This window comes from Pelodiscus sinensis, chromosome 4 (assembly GCF_049634645.1).
Source record: "Pelodiscus sinensis isolate JC-2024 chromosome 4, ASM4963464v1, whole genome shotgun sequence".
In the NCBI taxonomy this organism is placed as follows: Eukaryota; Metazoa; Chordata; order Testudines; family Trionychidae; genus Pelodiscus; species Pelodiscus sinensis.
In genome coordinates this window covers 20,207,518-20,232,600 of record NC_134714.1, presented here as the reverse complement: position 1 = coordinate 20,232,600, position 25,083 = coordinate 20,207,518, and the positions used below count along the sequence as shown (strand labels likewise).

Here is a 25,083-nt window from a genome sequence, read left to right as displayed (position 1 = left end):
CATATGAGCTATTTTTTTAAAGCTTTAAACTCCCCCTCCCCTCTGCACAGAAACTTTCCAACTGTGGTGTGGCACCATGTCAGCCAAAAACAGTCCTAATGTTTACCTAACATAAATGGGGACCTCCTTCACTCTCAACCTAGAATTTGATTTATAATGAAAATAGTGACTCAGTCTTAATAATAAAAGCATGAACAGTGTAATCTGCTAAAGTAAAATAATGTGGCTTGATATTGAAATTGGAAAGAAGAAAATTGGGGAAGATCATTTTAAGATTCTTTAAAACCTAATACAATAAATGGAGACTTTTAAAATGTATGATATCTTCATTTTCAGGTCCTGGGGAAAGATCACCCAGATGTTGCCAAACAGTTAAATAACCTGGCCTTATTGTGTCAGAACCAGGGTAAATATGAAGAGGTGGAGTACTACTATCAAAGAGCACTTGAGATTTACCAAACTAAGCTAGGACCAGATGACCCAAATGTGGCAAAAACAAAGAATAATCTGGTAAGTTTGTAACATGAAGTAAAAATAAGAAAATGTAAGTCTTGTTTTTCTAGTATGCTAAAATAATGTACATTTATTCAACAAACATGTAATTACACATGTTCCTAAACTACTGTCTATTATTTTTAGGCATCCTGCTATCTAAAACAGGGAAAATTTAAGCAAGCAGAAACTTTATACAAAGAGATTCTTACTCGTGCACATGAAAGGGAATTTGGCTCTGTAGATGGTAAGAAACTTGGTGTTCAACTGAAAAGTATAATTTCTCTTTTTTTTATAATTCTCTGTTTAAGACTATATTATACTTAAAGTTGTGAGTATTAGAGGGAGACTAAAAGGAATTAAACTTTTTAGATTTCATTGAAATATATACAGTAAAATGTATCCTCGGGAAAGTCTTTAATTACTGCATTAAAATTAATCCAAAACAAGGTTTGTTTTTTTCAAAATGAGTGAGACTTAGCAAATCTATTTGAAATACTACTTTTCTACTGAAGTTACTTTAGGGTGTTCTATACTACCCCAGCTCTAATGTCTGAGGTAGTATACACACAGGAGTATGTTTGTTCATTGTCTTCTAGTCACTGTTTAGAAGACTTCAGTATAGGATTTTAAAAGACTTGGAAAAAACAATGGTTAAGTGTTTGAGCTCATCTGCCAAAGCTGTTAAAGAATGCAAGAAAACTTGTCATCTTAAATTAGGAAAACTGTAAAATTAACAGCTAGAAGTCATCAATCTATTTGTATATTGTTCCAGTAGAACACATTTCATAAATTACTAATTGTAATGCAATATTTTCATTTCAATAAGACAGTTTACCTGTGCAGCATTCAGTAGCTGTCATGATAGAAGAAATTAATGCATGTATTCTAGCAAATGACTAAGCTCTTGTCAGTATGTCCAGCCACCAATGTGGTTGCATCAAAGCTTCTTAGAAATAGCACTGAAACCAGTCTTTAATATTGACTTATCTTTTCTCCTCTGAAGCCAGTTAAAAGCAGACATGCCTGTTTTGTTAATCTGTTTAATCTTTCTGTGATGTGTCAAAAATGCTGATTGTGCTGCCAGAATCACTATTTGATGGTCTTCAGCTTCCTTCAGAGAGATGAAAATCAACCAGAATATAAATACTTACTACTTTCACTGCTATTATACAATATTTATGTTGTGGGTTTTTTTTCCACCAGATGAAAACAAACCCATTTGGATGCATGCTGAGGAGAGAGAAGAATGCAAAGTAAGAACATGATTGAATAATTGTTTTCAGAACTTCTCTTATTGCAGATTTATTTTTAACATGCTGTTTTTAATTTAGGGAAAGCAAAAAGATGGCTCTTTTGGAGAGTATGGTGGTTGGTACAAGGCTTGCAAAGTTGATAGGTAAGTATATTATTGAAAACATTTTAACTACATAACGTTACATCCGGCTCTGTCAGTTTGAAAATCATATTTAAAGCATTTCATTTTTATCTATGTTACTACTATGGAAACTGATATTTAAGAAATCCAAAGCCTTGTTTGCTGTTCATATCAGAAAAGGTGACTTCAGGTATCTAGTTGCGATTTGGTTCTGAGCCCCGTTTTATCCCAACTGAGGCAAACCTCTAAATTCCAATGGCTAGCTATCCTCACGTGCTGCATTTACAATAATTCCTCATTTAACACGTGCCCACTTAACACGTTTTTGCGATAGCACGATTTTTTTTTAGGAAACTTTTTTTGAATTAGATGACAGTCCCTGGAATAACACAATTTCCCCAGCTGGCCCATTGCAGGTGGCTGCTCGGGGCTTCCCCTGCCTCCCTGCAAAGCGGCAGAGGGTTCGCCACTTGCCACGCCGTTCCCCGGCAGCCCCCCTCCCTTCACCCCCGCCAGACGCAGTGCAGGTCCTGGCAGACTCATCACAGGGGCATACTCCCAACCCAATCCTCCTCCCCTTCCCTTCCCCAGAGCCAAACACCTACCCTCCCTGCTGTAACCCAGTCTCCTTTCTCCCCCAACCTTATGTCCCGGTCCCAACAGACACCACTGCTTGAAACGCAACCCCCACCTTTTCCATTATTTTCAATGGGAAAATTGACCCCGCATAACACGTTTTCACTTAACACGATCATTTTCTGAAACATATCTATAGTGTTAAAGGAAGAATTACTATGTGATCAGTCTGTATTTTCTCTCTTCTGTTGATATACAAAGGCACAAAGGGGAGTAGAGCAGGCCATGTAATCTAGCCTCCGATCCACTTTCACTCCTGTGTGGTGTTCTGTTTGAGTTTTCTTATCATTTACTGTGCAAGTAGACTAGTTTTGTTTCAGTTGTTCTCTTTTTTGATTTTCATGCTCCACACAGTGCTACAATGTTTGAACAGCAGAATCATATACATATATATAGTAGCCCAGTGTCTGTGAGTCTGTAACGCTGACGTACACGGCCACGCCCCCGGCCATGTATGTCAGCACCCTGCTCCCCTCCCACTGGGGCCCAGCTGAGAGGCACAGCGTGAGCGCCGCTCAGCTGGATCTTGACGAGGAGCAAGCGGCCGTTTGGGGTCTGCGCTCCCCAATTCTGCACTGCTCAGCTGGGCCCTGGCGGGAGGGGAAGGGGGGCGGGGCACTGACATACATGGCTCCAGAGGATAGCTCTATTTGTTTTCAGGGCTGTTCTACCATCACTTTTTTTTTTGTTGAGCCATAAATGCATTTTGTAAGGTATTTTTAATGTCTTTCTCGTGCTTAATGCTAGTAGAATATTTTAAAAGATGGCTCTTTTATATAGATACTCATGATATCTAAGCTTTTCTCTTGGGGCTTTTTTTAGTTTTCATATGTTTGATATTCTTAATTTACTGTGCATACTTTTTTAAATAGTCCAACCGTAACAACTACCTTAAAGAACCTAGGAGCACTTTACAAGCGTCAAGGCAAGTTTGAAGCTGCTGAAACATTAGAAGAGGCAGCAATGAGGTCCCGTAAGCAGGCAAGTATGAAAATTCCTCTTTGCTCTCAGTAATGCTTTTTGTGGCCATTTTGTTTTCCTCTCAATTTTTGTGTATGTATAATGTTAGCTGTTCAGTAACTGGGAGATTTTTAGAGATGAATTGCTGTGTATATCTGTCCATTTACTATTTACGTTAATAAAAAACACCTCCGTTTCAGTTTGAATTAAAAATATATATGCATCATGTTAAGCCTTAGTAAACAGGCTAATTTCTTGGTTGATGTTACCATGAACTGGCTGAATACTAAGGGTTCTAAGGTGCCTTTGTGGAGGCAAGAGAACAGCAGTTGATAGGTGTACAGTGGAGGAATGGCACAGCAGAGTGGGGATGCTTCCTGGCCTGGGGTGGGCAGCATACATGTGGGTGGGGAGGAAGGAAGCAGCAGGCTTAGACAGCAGTTCTCAGTAGGAAGAGTGTGAGGTGTTGCACAATAACTAGGAGTTGAATCTTAGGAGATAAGGTTGGGGGTCATGAAGGATGGGGGGGGGGGGAACACCATAGTTAAGGAAGCATTTCTAAGGAAGGAGCCCATGTTTCTGAAGGAGATCTCGAGTACCAAGAGGCATTTGATGTAGGCTCTGAGTGCTTAGTACTGTAAAGGCTACTGTAAAAGAAGAAAACTCAAGTTGAGACAGACTCAGTACCAAGTTTGGATACCTTAGATCCCAACTGGCAGAGGCATAGATGAAAAGAGTTATAAGCATGTCCTGGAATAATGCTCCGTATTGACATCAAGGAAGTCAACTGTACCAAGTATGGCTAGACCTCATATGGTACTGAGGGAATCGGAGCTGATGCATCCCTGAGCCCAACACGTGGATTTGGTACTGATGTAGCTGGCACCACCCTCCAGAGAGCAAGCCTTCTCATCTAGTTGCTTTGAATGGTGTGCAGGGGGAGGGAAGGCAGGGAGCCTGCCTGAGGAACCTGCTGATTTGGAGCTGCCTAGATAAGTGCCTCCTGCCCAGAGTCTGCCTCTAGCACCCCAGCCCGTTCCTCTCTCAACCCTCTGCACCCCTGCTTCTGTACCCACATTACCCCCTAAATCCTGCACCCCAATACCCTCCTCCAGGTCACCGTCCAAATACTTGCACCTCCTGCAGCCCTGCCCTTGGTCACAATCCCCTCCTAGGTCCTGCACCTCTCTTCCAAGTCAGAATTCTCTCCTGCACCCCAATCCCTTTCCCTAGTTCACAACCTCCTCCTGCCCTGGGTCACAAACTCCTAAATCCCCTCCTGTATTCCTGCCCCAGATCAGAATACTCCCCTGCACCCACAAACCATAGGTTCCATACCAAGTATCCGGGTATCACTGCTGTCCTGGACCAGGAACTCTGACCTCAGATCTGATTTTCAACAGTGCACTTGATTACTTATTGCAGGGTTACCCTAATATAGTCCTGGTCCTGAATTTTCCTGAAGTGTGTTGTATATTGCTCAGCCTTCTCTTGGACAGTTCAGATATTATAGGTCTACTAGTGGGCTGTGCCTGCGGCTCACTACACTAGCCAGCCTCCCTCTCTCTGGCAGCTTTTGTGGCCAGAGAGCATGATGATGTCATTCTGTCACCTGTCAGAAAAAACTTTTTTTTATATATAGCCATTGGCCCTGAAAGGGGTCAATATTCAACAGTTTAATTCGTGAATTGAAGTTAGCCAAACAATTCATTTTAAATACAACACTGCATTACTTTTAATTAAAAAATACGAGTATTTAATTTCAGAGAGATTTTAAATGAGTATAAGGCATTAAAGTTAGAAATGGTTACGGGAGGAATAAAGATAGTTAGCTTTGTAGTACCTAGACATATATGGTAAGGTTTTTACCTTGAAATGTCTCCAGCAACATTGCTGATTAAATTCTCAGGTCAGGATATCTTCCATCCCTGAAATCAAGACTGGTTCCGTTGTTTTAAATCAGTTAAAACAGAAAGGAGAGAGAACCTGGGGTATAGATTTAAGTATATCCCAAATTAAAAAAACACAAGAGAACAAAAAAATGCCACTATGGCTAAACAACAAAGTGAAAGAAGCAGGGAAAGGTAAAAAGGAATCTTTTAAAAAGTTGAAATTAAATCCTAGTGAGAAAAATAGAAAGGAGCATAAACTCTGGCATGTGAAGTGTAAAAATAAAATTAGGAAGGCCAAAAAAGAACTTGAAGAACTGCTTGCCAAAGACTCAAAGTAATAGCATTTTTTTTTAAATACATCAGAAGTAGGCAGCCTGCTAAACAACCAGGAGACTACTAGATGATCAAAATGCTAAAAGAGCACTCAAGGATAAGACCATTGCAGAGAAACTAAATGAATTCTCTGCATTGGTCTTCACAGCTGAGGATGTGGGAGATTCCCAAAGCTGAGACATTCTTTTAAGATGAGAAATCTGAAAAACTGACCCAGTTTGGGAACAGATTAATAAACTAAACGCCAGTAAGTCACCAAGACCAGGCAGTATCCACCCAAGAGTTTTGAAGGGACTCAAATGTGAAATTGCAGAACTACTAATTGTGGTGTAAAACCTATTGTTGTTCCGTTTCTGTACCAGATGACTTGAGGATAGCTAATGTGACACCAATCTTCACAGGTGATCTTGGCAATTACAGTCCAGTAAACCCAACTTCAGTGTCTGGCAAACTGGTTCAAATTATAGTAGAGAACAGAATTGTTGAACACATAAACATAATTTGGGGGCGGGGAAGTCAACATGATTTTTGTAAAGGGAAAATCATGTTTCACTAATTTATTAGAATTCTCTAAGACAGTGGTCCCCAACGCGGTGCCCGTGGGCGCCATGGTGCCCGCCGGGGCATTTGTGTGCGCCCGCCGACAACCTGGGCCGGCCCCACCCCCAGCGCGCGGCGCACTGCAGGTGCCGGCCCCAGGCGCGCGACACGCACTGGCGCCTGGTGCGCGGCACTTGGGCGGCCCCAGCGCTGGCCCCATGCGCGCAGCTCGGGCGGCAGTGCCGGCCCCGGGTCCACGGCACAAGGCGCTCGGGCGGCCCCGGCCCTGGGGCACATGCCGGCGGCGGGTGCAAGGGCATCCCCGCCCCTGGTGTGCCCCAGGACGCGTGGCTCTGCCCCCAGGCGCCCGGCACGTGAGTGGCCCGGAGCCCGGGAGCCTCTAAAGGTTGGGGACCACTGCTCTAAGAAGATCAACAGGCATGTGAATAAGGGGGGATGCAGTGTATATCGTGCACTTAGCTTTTCAGAAAGCCTTTTACTAAATCTCTTAAGCGAAATAAGCTGTTGTGGGATAAGAGGGGCGGTCCTCCCATGTATTGGTAACTGGTTAAAATATAGGAAACAAAGGATACGAATAAATGAGCGGTTTCCAAAATGGAGAGGGGTAAATAGTGGTGTCCCGTAGTTCTATTCAGTACATTCATAAGTGATCTGAAATAAGGGGTACACAGTGAGGTGGCAAAATTTGCAGCTAGAGCTCTGCAAAGAGTTTTGGAAGGATCTCACAATTGGGAACTAGACAGAAAAATGGCAGATGAAATTCAATGTTAATAAATGCAAAGTAATGCACATTGGAAAACAGTAGGCTACGTCTACCCTACTGCAGAAAGTCAACCTACACTAAGCAAATCTAGCTATGTGACTAACTTAGGAGTCAACATACCTTATGTTGCATTCCGGCCCCCCTTTTAATCCCACCCTTTGGGTCCCGGCTCTCCATTTCTTCCTTGCCTGGTCCAAGATTACTTTGGATTATTGGTTACTCAGCCTGGTGGAAAGAGAATATGCTATCCCCTTCCTGTCCCACCCACCCTTCCTCCCCGTCCATCTTCAGGGACCCCTCTCACGAGACCTTCTGCTTCAGCAGTATATCTACCCTCCTGATAGTAGGGACTGTCAAGCCCATTCCAATGGGTTTCGAGGGGAAAGGTTTTTATTCCTGTTACTTCCTTATTCCCAAGTCCAACAGAGGTCTTCGTCCTATTCTGGACCTAAGGAATCTAAACTCGTTCATGAAGAACGCAAGGTTCAAAATGGTCACCCTTGCCTCCATCCTGTCCCTAGAGAAAGGAGACTGGTACGCTGCCCTTGACTTCGTTGGGGCTCACCTGGACTCTACGGTAGTGAAGGCATCCCTCCCCACAGCCAGGTTCCTGGCCATCAGTGATAAGAAGGTCTTGGAGCTGCACCCCGCACGAAGGCCTGCACTTGTATGAGACTCTTAGGTCACATTGCGGCCTGTACCATCGTGGTACAACATGCCAGGCTACACTTGTGGCACCTTCAAGCTTGTCTGGCCCCGGCCCACAACCCAGTTCGAGCACCACTGGATGCTCTCCTCACAGTGCTGGAGGACATTTTCCAGTCTTTAGACTGGTGGCTGCAGGAGCAGATTGTGTGTCACGGAGTCCCGTTTGCCAGGCGGACTCCGTCAGTGTAGCTGGTGACAGATGCATCAGATACTGGATGGGGAGCCCACCTACTGAACCTCAGAACCCACGGTATGTGGTGTCTCAGCAAGAGTGCACTACAGATAAATGTCAAAGAGCTCAGGGCATTCAGGCTGGCATGCCTAGCATTCTTGCCCCACCTGGAGGGCAAAGTAGTGTTGGTACTAACGGACAATACTACAGCCATGCATTATATCAGTAAACAGGGTGGAGCTCACTCTTCTCCCCTCTGCAAGGAGGCTCTCCTGCTGTAGAACCTGTGTATTGTGCACAGGATTCACCTGGAGGCATCCTACGTCCTGGGGAATTGGGATGTGGTAGCAGACAGGCCCAGCAGATTGTTCAAGACCCATGAATGGTCCATCAGGGAGGTGTCTTAGAGGTTGTCTTTCAGAAGTGGGGCTTATCCCCCTCTTGATCTGTTCACTTCCCAGGGAAATTCCAACTGCCCAAGCTATTTCTCATATCTGGGGCAAGAGAGGAGGTCACTAGGGGATGCCCTGCTGGTACGGTGGCCCAAGCACTTCCTATACACATTTCCACCCTTCCCTCTGCTGCACAAGGTACTCCTGATGGTCGGGGGTACGCAGCATCAATAATCCTAACAGTGCCAGCGTGGCCGTGTCAACACTGGTACCCCATGCTCCTGGATCTGGCGGTGCAGAAGCCCTTTGTACTACAGCTGTTTCTGGACCTGATCACTCAAGACCTAGAAGAGGGGAGGCTGTGCCACCCGAACCTGCCATCCCTCCACCTGCGGCTTGGAACCTTTGTGGTTAGTGGGTCAGGAACAACTCTGCTCAGATGAGGTCAGAAGGGTTCTGGTGGAGAGCAGGAAAAAACCCTCCAAGTGCAGCATATGAGTCCAAATGGAAGTGTTTCTCGCTGTGGTTAAATGGAGTAGGAGTCAACCCACTGAGGACCCCTATTCCCCTCGTTCTGGACTACCTCCTTCACCTTTGACAGCAAGGTTTATTGTCCTCAAGCCCTTCGGATGCACCTAGCCACCATTGCAGCATTCCACCCGGGTAAAAGGGATAGATCTGTGTTTGTGAATGCGCTAGTTAAGCGATTCCTCTAGGGTATAGGCTTTACCTGTATGTGAGAGCCCTTACCCACGTGGGATCTTATCTTGGTCCTTACGAGGGTCATGAGCCTCAGGAGAGTGTCAGAGCTCAGGGTCCTCACCTCTGAGCACCCTTGCACAGTATTCTTCAAGGATGGGGTTAGGCTTCAGTCCCATCCATCATTTCTACCCAAAGTAGTGTCATATTTTCACATCTCAGGATATCTATCTCCCTGTTTTCTTCCCCAAATCCCATGCAACGCCATCGGAGCAGTCCCTGCAGTCCTTAGATATTCTACATGGATAGAACGAGAATTTAGAAGGTCACCACAACTCTTTCTTTACATAGCAGAGAGGATGAGGGGTCTTCCTGTATCGGCCCAATGCTTGTCCTCATGGATCACCTCCTGGATCAGGATCTGTTACAAGATGGTGGGGCAGGAGGCATCCCCGCTTGCGGCTCATTCCACAAGGTCATAGGCCTTGTCAATGGCGTTTGCAGCGTAGGTCCCCATTCTCGAGATTTGTAGGGCAGCTTCGTGGTCTTTCATTCACACGTTTACAACCCACTACGCTATTGCCCAGCAGGCTAGGGCTGATGCAGCAGTTGGCAGGGCTGTGTTGTAGTCCATTGCAGATTAGGTTTCCAACCCCACCTCCTGAGGTGTTGCTTGGGAGTCACCTAACTGGAATGGATATGAGCAAGCACTCAAAGAAGAAAAGGTTACTTACCTCATAACTCTTGTTCTTCAAGATGTATTGCTCCTGTCCATTCCACATCCCGTCTACCTCCCCTTGTTGGAAGAGACATGTTACATAACTCTAGTCAACTCCATGCAGCAAGGGCCATAAGAGGCTCAATGTTTATGGCTGCCGAACCTATGCTTCAGCCATGATTAGTTTCTGAATAATGAACCATCAGGTGCTTATGACCAAATATGATGGTTTACATTACCACACATGTAATTCCTTTATTGAGTATCTGTGAGAGGATCATCTTAGCCAGTTTAAAGCCACTATTCAAGAGTTGGCTTTTAGTGGAAACATCACTAAAGACCTCCTTAGATGCAGCATGTACTGTAGTGCAGTCTGTATTAGCTCCAGTGGCAGATAATAGGCTTTTTGAAAGAGGTTCTTAGTACCATTAAAGTCCTCCTGTGATGGGTGGAAGCACTTTTTAGGCTCCACAGATGCCTTTTAAAGAGGTTGAGAGTCCCACTAAGATTCCTTGGAATCTATAATAATGTAAATAAGAGGAGATATGGTAGAGCTCAGAAGGCACAAAGAGCAAACCCAGCCGTGTATTCAACCTGTATTCAACCTGCTGTATGCCTTCTGGACCCCTAGGTACTCCAAAAAAAAAAAAAAAGGGGGGGGGGGAGAAATTCCTATCAGCTACAGCCACATTCTCCCTGCTATCCATGTCCTCCAAGTGACAATTTTGATGGCTTGGGCTAGAGTCTCAGTCATCCAGCTAATGGTAGTTTACAGCTGCAATGTCCTATCCCCTTCCCCCGTCATTTTGGATGATGCCCTTCCTGTTTTCAGGATGAGTGGAAGCATATAACATTGGACAAACTGTTTTGGAAACCATAATTTTTGGTTACATTATTTATTTCCAGGCTATCCCTCCTATCCATCCCTGTCCCTCTTCAGGGATCCCTCTTCTGAACAATTACTAGAACAAGAAGCAACCTCACTTCAAAGTTTAGGAGTAACAGAACCAGTTCCTATGCAACACAGAGGAAGGGAGTTCTTAAAATACTTAGATTCCCAAAAATATGGGAGAGTGAAGATACATCATAGCAAAAATTTAGGAGTGTGACAGTTGGCAGTAATTGTCATTAATTATTACAATTAGATTGATCCATGACCTAAACCCATGAAACACATAGTTTCATGTTGCTATTCATCCATTATACAGAATGTTTCTTCATTTCCCAATTAGCAGCAAACATTACTAAGAGAGAGTGCTTTCTTTTGAATTATCTTTGGCACCAAGGATGTTCTTAAAGATTCTGGCAATAGTTGTCACCTTCCTATTTGAGCATAATTGTCCGGGCTCGACAAACTATGTAATCTACTCGCCCATGGCAAGTAGATTACAACCTGGAAGTTCCAGGTTTGGGCGATCTGTGCATGCGCAGATCGCCAGACAGCGCAGCTGGCGAGCAGGGCTCGCCGCGGCTCGGCGAGCCCTGATAATTGTATTATTCTTCCTGGACAATAGGAACTTCCCTTGAATCAGTTAATCATGAGGTGCTGGTGTCAGTAAATGTCATGTGTTCTCTGTATCATAGTCTGGGCCTGCAAATCTGATAATCCATTTTGACTCCACCACGGTATCTAGATTTCATATGACTTCTCTGGATGTACTGACAGAGCATACCTACCCTCCTGCAGACTTTTTGCACTAGCAAGCCTTAACTGAAGGATTCAGGGCAGTCCCCAACTTGCAGTAAGAGATGTTTTCAGCTACCGGGACGCATGCCCACATGTGTCTTTCTAGTGTATCATGCCAGGTTACCTCTCCAAGGTCCACATGTGTTTACAAACCGAGCAAATGAAAAATAGGCAGGATATTGTCTGTTCGCATTGATTGCACACTTACCATCTTTTAGCATATATAACCCACGGGTTATGCAAGGTTTTACAATCTCCACCCCCGTGGGCTATGCTCGTCCGTGTGTTATACAAGGTTTTTTACTGAAATTACAGGAAGACAAGACTTACTTGATAAAAGCAGCATATTTTAATTTAATAATAGCGGCAGTGATGTTAAAATACATTAAAAGTTAAAACTTTAATGTGAAACTAATAATAAAAGAATAAATATGTTAAAACAGTTTAAAAAAGCCATCCTCGCATTGTCATAAAATACATAAGTTCGTTCATTCTGCATCACTACAATCAGTAGTAGCAGCAACCTCCTCAGCATCTGAGTTTTCAAAACCTTCAAAACTTTTGTCAGTCGCTGTCTTGAAAAACATCCATAAAATCCATAACCAAGGCTAGATGAGTTTCGGTGATGGTTGAGGTCTGTGGTGCCGATTCAGAATCGCTGTCATAGTTGGATTCGGGGCTAGAGGAGTCAACGTCAGGAAGAATTTCACATTTACGGAACCCATTCTGAATAGTAGCTTGTTTTATTCTGTCCCAAGCAGTCAAAACCCATTTGCAAACTTCCACGTAAGTTGCACAGCGCTGTCGACCTGCCGGAGTGAATGTGTGTTCCCCATTTGTCATCCAGTTGTCCCATTCCTCTCCAACAAAGCACTTGAATGGGTGGTTGACAGGCATATCAAGTGGTTGCAACTTGCAGGTCAGTCCACCTGGAATTACAGCGATATGTGCAGCCACGGCGTTGATATGTTTCTGAACTGAAGCTTCTTTATGGGCGGCCAAGGAATCTAAAAGCAGCAGAGATTTAGGATTAAAAAACCCACCTTTTCGTACACGAAAGCAGCTGTCTGTCCACATCTTCATAACATCTCTGTTCATCCAGCCCTTGTTATAAACCCCACAAATGCCAGCTGGCAGTTTTTCTCTAGGCATCATTACCCTCTTAAAAATCACCATTGGTTTTAATTTTATCACCATTTGCCATGCATGCCAACACTACAGTAAAAGAGGTGCGTTTGTGACTGGTGGTTGCTACACGGACTGTTTTCGATCCAGTTTCCGCAGCAGACCGAGGAGCAGGTATATCAGATGACATGGGCACCTCATCCATGTTAATAACGTTGTTTGGTTTCAAGCCCAGCTGGTTAATTTCTTTATGTACAAAAGTTTTAAAATCATCCATTTTCTTTTCCCATTCGTCGGAAGCCGTTGGTCAACAGATGTCCACGTGCGAACTGACAGATTGTTTCTCTGCATAAATTTGTACACCCAATTTCCCGAGCCCCTATTAAAATAATAATTTTCTGTTCCATAGACATAAGTTAAGCCTTGACCTGTATGGCTGCTGTTGACACGGCCTGTTTGTTCTCTCTCTGTGCACGAACCCACTTCAACAGGTTTTCTTCTAGATTCGGCCACTTGGCTTTCTTTCCGCAGCGCGCTCTTTTCCTAGGGTGTAATTTCTCAATCTCTGCTTCTTCCTTTCTCCACTCCTGAACAGACTTTTTGTTGACAGGATATTTTCTCCCTGCTGCTCTGTTTCCATTGTCCTTTACATATGTCACAACACACAATTTAAAATCAGCTTTGTAGGATTTGCGCTTAGGCATGTTTAAAAAGTTTTAAGAGGTGTTAAATACTTTTTTAAAATTCTTTACAGGTTAAAACTACTAAAGGAATAAATAAATGGTAAAACAGTGTGGCTCAAAGGAGTTATATACCAGCAATAAGGGTTGTAGCGTACTTACTGCTCAGCGTCATCAGCTGCGGTTCATTAACACTTCATTACAGGTGCTGTTCATTAACAGTACCCACGGTTCATCTCCCACGGGCTATACACATGCGTGGGTTATCTAAGACTTTTTTACACAATCAGGAAAAACCGTGAGTTATGCACGGGTGCGGGTAATACACGTACGTGAGTGTTATACTCTAATTTATGGTAACTGGTGGAAGGACCAACCAGCATTTGCACAGGTGTTCCATTTATTCATATTCCACCTACTGTGGCAATAACATCAGGTGCATTGCTTTTGGATTGGAGGTACTTTTGGGATTTCAGAAGATGCAGGCAAATGTTACCACAAGAATAATTTCTCTATACATTCCTTTTGAAATTGAATGGTCAAAAGTGCACGTGTAAAATTTCTATCTCTAATCAGATTGAAGTCAGTAAAAATGACAGACAACATGGCTTATGTGTATTATATGAACTGTCAGGGAAAAGTCCTAGTCCCCATCTCTCTGTATTAAAGCAATAAAACTCATGACTTGGTATATAACCAACTACATAATCATCTCTGCTTCTTACCTCTCAGGTATTCAAAATATATGGCGCATGATCTCAGCAGCTTCGGAGTAATAAATGGGAATTAAACTCCAGAGTCCTTCCCATGATATTCTTTCTTAAAGATTTTCAGAGACCAATCTATTTGCTATAGCAGCCAACTCAAAATGCATCATGTGTTTTTCCAGAAAGGGTCTTGATCCTGTATTGCTAGATTTCTCATAGTATGAACAAAGGACTTTTCTGTGCATATCTAAAACTGTTACTGTTGTGGGTCCTCAACAAGATCAGATCAGGGTTATTATTATTGCACTAACGTAGCCAAGACAAGTCTGGTATTTCTATCTCATTGGCATTGCTTATCGTCCTCCTTGGAAGTTTCTAATTAGTTCTTTCTTACTGACACAATATGCAGGTCAAACAGTTCCACTCCAGCTTATAAATTCTGAAGTTCTAAGAGAAGTGGGAGTTGATAGACAAGATCTCATGGAAAAGCATGTCTAAGGGGGAAAAGTTTGAGGGAGCTGGTAGTTTTTTGAAAGACGTTATTAAGGGAACTAAAGCAAACTATCCCACTGTGTAGAAATGGATAGTAAGTATGGCAAGACACCACTATGGCTTAATCAGGGGATCAACTCAAACAGCCTTACAACAAAAAGGAGAAACTATGACAGATTGCAAAGGTTGCATAGAAACAAAACCAGCATGTAGGGACAAAATTAGGTCAATGAACAAAATGAAATTAAAGTAGTTGAAGACATAAAAGGTAACAAGAAAACATTCTATAGATACATTAAAAGCAAGAGGAAGACTAAAGACAGGGCAGACCCATAGCTCAAAGAGGTGTGAAAAAGAATGGAAAATGTGGAAATAGAAGTGCTAAGTTCCTTTTTTTTGTTTGTTTTCACTGAAAAAGTTAGAGAGTGGAAGTCTAACAGTGAACACCAGTGAAAATGAGATATGAGCTGAAGAAATAACAAATTAAAAATTACTAAAATTACTTAGTCAAGTTAGATGTCTTGAGGTTGACAGGGTGTGATCAAATACATTTTAAAATATTCAAGGAGCTGAGAGCAGATATGAGCTATTAGCAGATATATTCAAGAACTTATGGAGACTGGAGAGATTCAAGAAGAATGAGAGCCTAAACAGTGCCAATTCTTAAAGAAGAATGACAACCCAGAGAATCAGACTATGCTTAACTTCTTTATCCAGAAAGATAATGGAACAAATAATCAAACAAGCAGTTTGCAAAGAAGATGGTAAAAAGTAACTGCCAACATGGATTTGCGAGGAACAATTCACATCAAATGAACTTAATAGCTTTTTTGATAGGGTGCAAATCCTTGTGGACAAGGGAAAGAAGTAGATGTGATATATCTTTAATAAGGCTTTTAATGTTCTCATATGACCTTGTCATAAACTAGGAAAATACAGCCTATATCAAGCTATTGTAACGTGGGCTCATAACTGGTTGCAAAACCGTTCCCCAAAAGTGGTTCAGTCATGCTAGTAGGGCATATCAGGTGAGGTCCCACAGGGATGGGTGCAGTTCTATTCAATATCTTGATCAGTGATTTAGATAATGGCACAGAGAACACACTTATAAAATCTGTGGATACTACCAAGTAGGGATGTTTTATCTAGTCGATGGAATTTCCATTGACTAGTCAATAAGGGGGGGAACTGCAAAGTTGCAGTGGGGTTAGCTCCCAGGCTCTTAACACGTTTAAAAGGCTGAAGCACAGTGGGGGTAGAGGGAGGGACTGGGTGCAAGCTGGGGCAGCTGATTCCCAGCTCACGCCTGGTCCACCCAATGTGCTTCAGCCTAGCAGCTCTTAATGCATTTAAAAAGCAGAGGCGGCACAGTGTCTGGGACCAACCACAAGCTGGGAATCAGCTGATTCCCAGCTTGTGTCTGGTCCCCTGCTATGCCTCTGCCTCCTCTGGCCCTTGCACAGATTGTGCTGGGGGGAAAAACAGCTTTTAAGCTGGCTCCCCTCCGCACCGGCTCCTGCTGCGCTCTCCTCCCCCTCCCCCCATAGAGATAGCAAAGGGGAGAGGAAGTGATTAATCGAATCACTTATTAGTCACTTACATCCTTACTACCAAGGTGGGAGGGAGCTGCAAATGCTGTGGAGGGTAGAATTAAAAGTCAGTGACCTGAAAAAACTGGAGAAATGGTATGGGGTAAATAGGACGAAATTCAATAAGGACAAATGCAAAATGTTCCTTTCTAACTGGAGTAATCAATTGCACACCTGCAAAATGGGAAAAGAGTACTTATGGAGTTTTCCCAGCGAGAATGTCTCAATAGAGAATCATCCAAGAGTGTCCTCAGAAGCCTACATTAATGGTTTTCTTCCAAAAACATCAGATTAGCCAAGGAGCTATAGTTGATATTCTGTACATAAAGGGAGTGTTAACTTTCTGCCTAAAGTGAATCAAATAATTTAGAAATTTTTCTGTTCATAGCCATTGTAGACAGAAACAGTGTTTTGTAATTAGATTGTCAGAGTGGTTGTATTGAGTTGTATGATAGAACTCATGTCCACACACACTTTGAAAGTTCTAGCACATTTTGCAGTAGTAATCTCTCTATCGCCTTACTTAAGGATGTGCCAATTGTAGACTGGCACCTTGGTTCTCTGTTTCATACGCTTTTCTTACTATGTCCTGGTGCCTACAGAGAGATTAGATGCAGCTGTGGACAAGGTAGTTGTTTTCTATATTGGATTCAGTGCTGAACCTCTTGCCTCCTGAAGGGGATGCTGCTCTAGAGCAGCGGTTCCCAACCTGGGGTCCATGTGGGGAGGAGGGGGAATAAATAATAATGATCATAGAAAATAAGTTTTAAATAAATTGCAAAGTCACAATCAATTATTATTTGTAAATTAAATATCTTCCAATAATGTTAATTGCGGTCTGAAAATCTGTTGTGGTGCCTTTGTGTGACGAAACAGTCATGACGGTTAGAAGCATACAAACATTAGCCATATATTCAATGTGAATCTGTGGCTGAAATCAGGCTCACTGAAGAGAAAGGAGACTGAGCAGAGTGAAGCATCCGCAAGTAAAATGTCTAATGAAACAGACATAAGTAAATGAAAAGTGAGAAAATGCTCTGCTGGCTACTAAAACTGAGGTTAGAATTGGCTTTGGTGGTGGTCCGCAAAGGGCTCGGGAGGGTGATTGGGGGTCCGCGAATGGTTTGGAGGGAGGCAATTTGGAGTTTGCACTAGTGAAAAGGTTGGGAACCACTGCTATAGAATTATCTGAAGTTGGACACTCAGAGGGACACTACTCAGGGGAAAGGTTTTGTACCTTTAGTAGTAACTGGAGTTTTTGGAAATGTGGCCCTTCATGAACTTCATTACCTGTCCTCTTCCCCTCTGCTTCAGAGGAATTCTTATGGGACTTCATGGTAGAGAAAGAATTGAGGGCAATTTTCCCACATAGCCTGTAAAGCCTCTTTGTGGGGGGTGAGGATGTATGAGGTGCATAGGCACCTCTGCCAAAATCTTGATCTAAGGTGCATGATGCAAGTGTACTGGAAGTAGAGTGCTGATAGGGACACACATCTCAAAGAACCCTTATTTACTGCACAATGTGGGTAAACTCATTGTCTCCTGAGCAATAAAACTTTCACTTGGTAGACCTAACTAAGACTTAGCATCCTATACCACCATTTTCAGTGGCTTGTAACTTAGCCTGAATGGTTGAAGTCTGTCAGGATTTTTTCCTATGCTATCTCCCTGCATTGGGTTGGATTTTTTAAAAAATCTTTAGGCAAAGAGAAAGGATTCATTTATTTCTGAGAATGAGTTTAGTAGGCAAATTATTTTTTAATAGACAAAACCAAGTTCCAACTATTTCTTTCAAGAGCTCTTGTGCTCTTCAGGTTTTGGACCAGAATTTGACATTTGATAGGGAATATCAAAGAAATGTTTTTTAATGTCCCAGAAAAATCAACCCAGATTCGTTTTAGTAATAAGCATCTGAAAAATCACCCTTTGAATGTGCTCAGTAGCTCATGCTAAAGGTTTGCTGTTGAAATTCCTAAATATTTTACTTGTTATGGCTCATGTCCTAATCCCATAAAGCAACAAAGACATGCCTGCTGCATTCTCATGCCTCAAGCTAGCTTCAGATGTGGGGGAGAGGGGCCGATGCAATAAGTAACAGCCCTTTTATTCTTGATAATGGGACGTGTTAAAGTAAAGGCGAAATAGGGATGGTGTAGCCATCCTCTTACGCTCAATGTAGCGATTAGGGAGGAGAGGCGGAAGTGGGGCCTTTGGCGTGCTGAGGATGCCCACTCCTATTTCAGTCTGTTTTTATTACTGAAGTAGATTTACTGAACTCCAGGAGATTATGCTTCAAATGTAATGAAGTCTTGTGCAATTTGCATTTCTTATTGGGCAAGTTAAACAGTAAAAATTTTTCCCCCATCTAATTTATATTGGGATGAATGAGAGTGCATATATTCCATTCTGTCAGAACTGGAAATGCAAGTTGAGGTTCTATCTCATATGTGACTCTCTTAAGCTACATTTATGCCTTCTGGGTTGTGAGCTGCCCTGGGAGCTGGTGCAGCCCCTGGAATAGGTTAAAGCAGCTTTGTGGCTACTCAAATTCACAGCAGCTTGTTGGTTCTTAGTCCAGAATTGCAGAGTCCTGCAGCCACTTCCCCTACCATTATTTTTCCTACCCTAGCACACTTCTACAGAGGTCTGCAAGATGTGGCAATATATGGCCATGTATCATGGCTTTGTGCTTCCACTGTGCTGGAGGAATTCACACTTATTTTTAAAAAAAGATGAATGTGCCAAATCGATGGTTTTTCTGTGCTCTTTGTAACCACTAGAATTCAACTCCCCTCCAGAGCTAGCAATAGTGGCTTTTCATTCCAGATTTCTCTGTGTTGTCTGAAAGAGTTGGTTAAGCCACTGGCAAAGTCAGGTCCCACTCTAGTCACTGGTGGACATTGATCATTACTGTCTGTTAGTGCAATCAGGTCTTAGATTTCAGTTCTGTTAGTGACCCATACAGGCAGTCGTTATGGCTCCACTTGATGGAATTCTTGTTTCTTTAGTTTAACTTTTTAAAAAGTAGCTTTTTATATACAAATGCATATTTTTTAAAGAAAAAGTAAAGTGCAAGCACTGAAATATTAAGAAATGTCTAAATGTTTTCTAGCCTTGTGTGATTTTTGATGATCTTTGTGATCGTATACTATTTGACCCCTGATTCATTCATTGCACGTGGTGGGCAATAAATGAGACAATGCTGCAAGAAAAAGTGTTGTTGTTTTTTCTTGTGACAAATGTACTAAGTTGGGTCTTTTCTTGGTTAAGCAACAAACATCACTTTGTTGCTGGATACCATTATCATAGTGCATATGCATAGTTGCTCAGATTAATCTTGCAAATTTACTTTTGGCACTTCCTGACATGATTAGTTGTTTTAGCAACTTTTAATATTTTAGTGACAAGTATCAGAAGGATAGCCATATTAGTCTGAATCTGCATAAACAAATACAGGCAGTCCCCGAGTTACGCGGATCCGACCTATGTCGGATCCATACTTATGAACGGGGCTTTTCTCGCCCGCCCACATCACGGTCCTGCTGCCCGCGTCCTCCAAGGTGCGGCGCTGCGGGGACCTACCCGGCAGCGCCCCAGCTGCTCTACCCCAGGTGTCCCCAAGTCAGCTGCTGCTGAAACTGATCAGCGGCTGATTCCAGGAAGCCCGGGGCAGAGCAACTCTGCCTCGGGCTTCCTGTAGTCAGCCACTGGTCAGTTTCAGCAGCGGCTGATTCTGGACGCCAGTTCCGACATAAGTACAAATTCAACTTAAGTACAAACCTACAGTCCCTATCTTGTACGTAACCCGGGGACTGCCTGTAAAAGTCCTGTGGCACCTTATAGACTAATAAATCTGTTAATATTTTAGTGTAGCTTTTTTATCTAATATATTTCATTTCTTTGACTAATCCTTTCAGAAAGTAAACTGAATCCTTCATGCATCCTTTATTACAGGGGCAGGCAAAATATGGCGCAGGGGCCAGATCACTGGATCCATCCTGCCACTGGCTTTATAGCCTCCCACACCTGGCTATAGCCTCCCACACCTCTCTAAGGCTATGGCTACACTACAAGATTTTTCCGGAAGAGGAAATGCAAATGGAGCACTCATTTGCATATGTCACACTGTCATTTGCATTTTCTCTTCGGATCCTTTTTGAGGAAGAGGTTTTTGCGTACAAAAGTGCTGTCTTCATAGCAATTCTGTGCACAAAAACCTCTTCTGCAAAAAGGATCGGAAGAGAAAATGCAAATGAGAACACAACATATGCAAATGAGTGCACCATTTGCATTTCCTCTTCTGGAAAAAGCTTGTTGTGTAGCTTTAGCGTAAGTGGCTGGCTGTGGGGGGCCATGTGCTCTCTGCACACTGAGAACTCTGGGGTAGGAGGCAGCTTTGCATGCTACCTCCGCCCCAAGCATAGTTCTACAGCTTCCATTGGCTGGAAACCAGCCAGTGGGAGCTGCCTGCGCCATGCTTGTGGCACTAGCAGCACACAGGAATGCAGCATGCAGAGAGCACATGGCTCTCATAGCCAGCCACTTTGAGTGACATGCAGGGATCCTGCCTGAGGGTCTTGCTGGGCTGCTGGCTGGGAGCCACCAAAGGTAAGCACCTCTCAGCCAGAACCTGCACCTGGCACCTCATTCCCTCTGCTTCCCCGCCCTAGGTCACAACCATTGTTTCCTCTAACTTTTTTACATCCATGTGTGGAATAAATATTACTACATGCAAAGAGGTATGTGCTCCACTGTTAGAAGCACATGCTGCTGGTTGTGGGTGCGCTGCTAATCAACAGCACAGCATTTGAATCTCTCCTGGGTGTCCTCCCAAGCATTCAGATTACAGGGCACACTGGTCACAATGCAAGTCCTCTCCACCCCCACTTCTGCACCCATGTCCGTTCTTAGACCTTGCACTGCTTGCTGCATCCCAGTCCCCTACCTTGAGCTCCCTACTGCACCCAAACCTTCATCCCGACACTGCACCTCCTCCTTTAGTATCATAGAATAGTGCAGACCGTGACCACTTACCAAATTATTTGAGTACTTCCCCATCAAAAATAATTTCCCATCCCTGCCTTAATTAGGAAACTGTATATTGCACTGGTAAAAGATCGAAATCAAAGACTCTCTTCATTTTTGTTTTGATCCTACCCTATGGTTATAATATAATTTTTGCATAATATTTATTACTGTTAAATTTGACATACATGAGAACCATTTTAAAATAAAAGCTTATACCATAATTGGTTGGGTTTTCTTGACTGTAATACTTTGTGTAGAGCTTTTAAAATATAATCTCAATGTTCTTTTAAAGATAGGTGAGTATTATTAATCCCATTAACATATAGGAAAACCCGGGCACAAAAGATCATGTGTTTCCATGTTGTTGATCTAGTGGGTGCCTTAGTATCAAGTAGATATGTGAAATGCTTGAGGTAAGTCACTGACAGTTGGGAGAAGAATCCCAAGTGGGTTAACTCCCAGGCCTGTGCTTACTTCAGCTGTTTCTATTTATGTTGCATTGATGTTTGTAATAGAGTAGTCATAACATTGAAAATTGTATTAGGTTCAGAGTGAGCTAAATGTTTGATTTATTTTTTCATTAATCTGGTTACTTTGCATGTTTGTTATATATATTTATAATATATGGTGAATATATATAATCTTGCTCTGTCTGTGTCTCTCTGGAACGACAGAGTGATGTCATGTCACTCTGTGTCCACAGGAGCCAAGCCCCACCCGAAGAGCTGGGGTTGCTGAGCTGTGTTGCTGGGGGAAGAGCGATTACTGTTGGGACCTTGGCAGCCTGGCTCTCCCTGCTGGCTGGGAAGGGGGTGTGTAAAGTGGGGGCTAGCACAGCCCCGGCCCTCCCTGGCAGCCAGCGGGAGAGCTGGGGTTGGCGAGTGTAGCAAGCAGGCAGCACAGACCCCTAGAATATTTATAGTAAAAATGTACATTTACATTAATAAAACCTATATTAAGTAAAACACTTTTCCACTTTGCTTTACAGGGTCTTGACAATGTTCACAAACAGAGAGTTGCCGAAGTACTAAATGACCCTGAGAGCACAGAAAAAAGGCGAAGCCGAGAGAGTCTCAATGTTGATGTGGTAAAGTACGAAAGTGGCCCTGATGGAGGGGAGGAAGTGAGTATGAGCGTAGAATGGAATGGGGTAAGTACAGTACACAGTTGAAGAAAATAGCCTAGAAAATTTACCACCATAACACCAACTTTTGTCCAGTTGTCATTCTATTGTGTTTTCGGTAGTTTTGGTAATTCATCTGTTTTACACTCTGTAATTCTGCAGAATTAAGAATTAAAGTACAAGATCTTGCATTCAGTAAATTCTCTTTACGTTTTTATTACTTTTTTTAATTGTCCACAATTTTTTTTGCCCTGTAAAGTAAACCTTTTTTAGGAAGAAGCATTTGAATGCTGATTGTGTGTCCTGGTTTTTGTTGGGTGCATAATCTTAGTCTGTGGTTTCCTCAGTAGATTTGCAATTAATTTATTTCTGCTTATTTACTTTGTCATGCTTGCCTCTAGGTTAAATGTGTCCTGTAGGTGTCATTACAGGAATATTAAAACATAAGTTGTTTTTAAAGTAAATAAAAATAATCAGTTTAAGACTTAAAAACAACTTCAGTCACCTTTCTCCCAACTTTGGCAGAATGTACAATTTGTAAATTAAAGAAGGGTGATCCATAATCTGCTTTTATATGTGCTGGTTCATGGCAGCTTGATAGTAACTATACATTTTTTAAATGAAATGTGTATCTCTACTTCCCATTCACTCCTTTCACATAAGCGTCCTTGTGAGTCTTTATTCTGTCTTTTAATGTCTTGTTCCACTACCTAACATAATAACTGTGTCACTATTTAGAACAATAACAACTTTTAAAAATAGATGTTTTTAATGTGTGATTAGCTGTGCATTTTCTATCCTTTTGTTATGTCTCATGCTTTTAGGTATATGGAGTAAGTTTACTTAATTGTGTTTGCTTCAGTCACTGGCTTTCTTATTGTATTTTGTTGCTACCAAGGGGAGTCAGTCATGCAGGCAATTAAACTGTTAATTCATTAAGCTATAGTTCTGCTAAAAGCACTGATGCATTTTGCCAAATTGTTGTAGTGATAGATTTGTCTGACTGCTTTTGCTTTAGGTTGTTTATCATACTTTACAAACTAGCATGCTTCTAAAGTTCATTTCTCTGACAGATTTCCAGTTGTAAGAAACTTCAAGATCCTAAAGCTGACTTTGTAAAAACTTACACTTGCTCAACTTGAATGGAGAATGTTCTCTCCATCTTTGGTTGGTTTTTTGTCATTTACCAAATGACAGTCTTTTGGCATTGGTATTCTCCATGCCAAGACAGTCAATCAGCATCTGTTGTGAATTAATGTTGCATCATTAGTGTCCCCAAAATAAGTTTGGTGACTCAATTTTATCTTAATGTTGTCCACTCAGGATTAGAACTGTGTACTGTACTCCTCCCTTATTTCTGCCGTACTTTGCATGCCTTTGTGTGTTATAAGTGAATAAAACCTTTTTCTACTGTTTGCTTTTAATTAAAACAAGCATGCAGGTTTTGGAATGATAAAGAACCTTCTGGAAAAATACAAGATGGTATTTCTAGGTCAATATTTGAATGAAACCTGATAAAAATATGTTGACCTAAAAAAATTATTTGCTTTTAGGGACCAAAATCAAGGAAGCGTTGATTTTTACAAAGTCTAGGAATTGCACCATTCATTTTTAAAATGTTGCATCACTTTTCCTGATACACATGGGACTATTCATAGTCCACATTTTCTTCCTCACTGGAGGGAGTTTGTTCATACACAAGTAAACAGGAAACTTCCCAGTATTGCTTTTTACCTTATTTTGATGCTGTTCTTTTCTGTACCAGTAGGGTGTGATGTGTTATCCTTCCTTCATCTCATCTCGCCACACATATTCTGCTTCTCAGACAGGAAGTACTGTTGAATTTCTATCATAGACAATTTAATTTTTTTATGGAGATCAAAGAAAGTGCTTCTTTTAGTAAAAGCCGCCTTATGTGCACCTGAACTCATGAGTTGGTTCAAGAACTTGGCTGCAGACAAAACAGTGTAGCATTAAGGATACACATTGTTTAAACTTTATATAGTTGAATTTTTTTTAACTGTCCATGAGAAATTTTCTGCTGTTTTTGACCAGAAATCCAGAAGAATAATAATTTTGTGAGGGGAAAACAAAGTAACAGAACATTGCGGAGAGTAACTTTCCACATGTAGTATATCTTGGACAAGAACTGTCCCCTCATGATACCCTCCCTACCCACTCACGAGGCTTCTGGCTGCCGCTGCTGGCCGTCTCATGTGGGAGAGGGCTGGCAGCAGGAGCTAATAGCCTTGTGCCAGTTTCTGCTTCTGGCACCCCATCTGCCATGCTTGGGGTGGTCAGCTCTGACCACTGGCGGAGGCGGGGGGAGGCTGAAGCAGCCCTCTGCTTGTGGTGGGCTGCTCTTGGGTGCTGGTTAACCCATACCAGTAAGCATCACCCTTACTGGGTGATGCTTATGGGTAACTAACTAGTTACCTGTTCATATCCCTATTATGTATATTGTTTACTAACATTTAGTTTAAAAACTTGTTCTATAAATATTTACAGTACACTGTTCTCACAACTTATTTTAAAAACATAAGTTTCAAATTGTAGCTAAAGAATTTGCTTTCATAAACACTTCAAAATGTGTTTTCTTATACTGACTTTTCTAGACAAGCTTGAGTCTTGCTCCTTGTCTGTCTCAGGAACTGAGAGAGATTTTGTTACACAATGGCAACAAAGTTGAAATGCAAGCTAACTTGAAAACTGTTGATCTGAATGTGCCTATTTTAAGATGCAAGGAATAATTTGCCTTTTTATTCATGGAATCATTTAACTGAAATGTAGATTAATAGTCAAAGCTGCTGAATGTCCACAAACATTTCAGAAAGAGTGATTCAATAAGTGTCTTTATGTAATTCTAAACAAAACATAAAATCTAATTTGATAATAGACCTCTGTCTGCAGGTGAAGATTTAATTGAAATTCCCACCTAGTGTTCAGTC

The 25,083-nt window shown here is 42.2% G+C and overlaps 2 protein-coding genes across 7 annotated transcripts in view; one reads left to right on the top strand and one right to left on the bottom strand.

Annotated features, from left to right (window-relative positions):
• Positions 1-25,083, top strand: part of KLC1 (kinesin light chain 1) — a 75,345-nt gene that overhangs the window by 35,637 nt on the left and 14,625 nt on the right. For 3 of the 5 annotated variants that reach the window (XM_075926483.1, XM_075926481.1, XM_075926484.1), the window contains exons 8-13: positions 337-510; positions 640-739; positions 1,699-1,748; positions 1,827-1,891; positions 3,379-3,487; positions 22,001-22,135. In XM_075926483.1, the coding sequence (XP_075782598.1) occupies positions 337-510; positions 640-739; positions 1,699-1,748; positions 1,827-1,891; positions 3,379-3,487; positions 22,001-22,135 (633 nt within the window). Of the gene's footprint in view, positions 1-336; positions 511-639; positions 740-1,698; positions 1,749-1,826; positions 1,892-3,378; positions 3,488-22,000; positions 22,163-25,083 lie in introns of all 5 variants that reach the window. The other 2 variants (XM_075926482.1, XM_075926480.1) reach the window with 1 other exon arrangement.
• XRCC3 (X-ray repair cross complementing 3) overlaps positions 74-25,083 on the bottom strand; it is a 66,774-nt gene continuing 41,764 nt past the window's right edge. The window contains exon 8 of one of the 2 annotated variants that reach the window (XM_075926493.1): positions 74-5,394. In XM_075926493.1, coding sequence (XP_075782608.1) covers positions 5,364-5,394 — 31 coding nt within the window. In that variant the 3' untranslated portion in view covers positions 74-5,363. Of the gene's footprint in view, positions 5,395-7,296; positions 13,161-25,083 lie in introns of those variants that run through there. The other variant, XM_075926492.1, reaches the window with a different exon arrangement.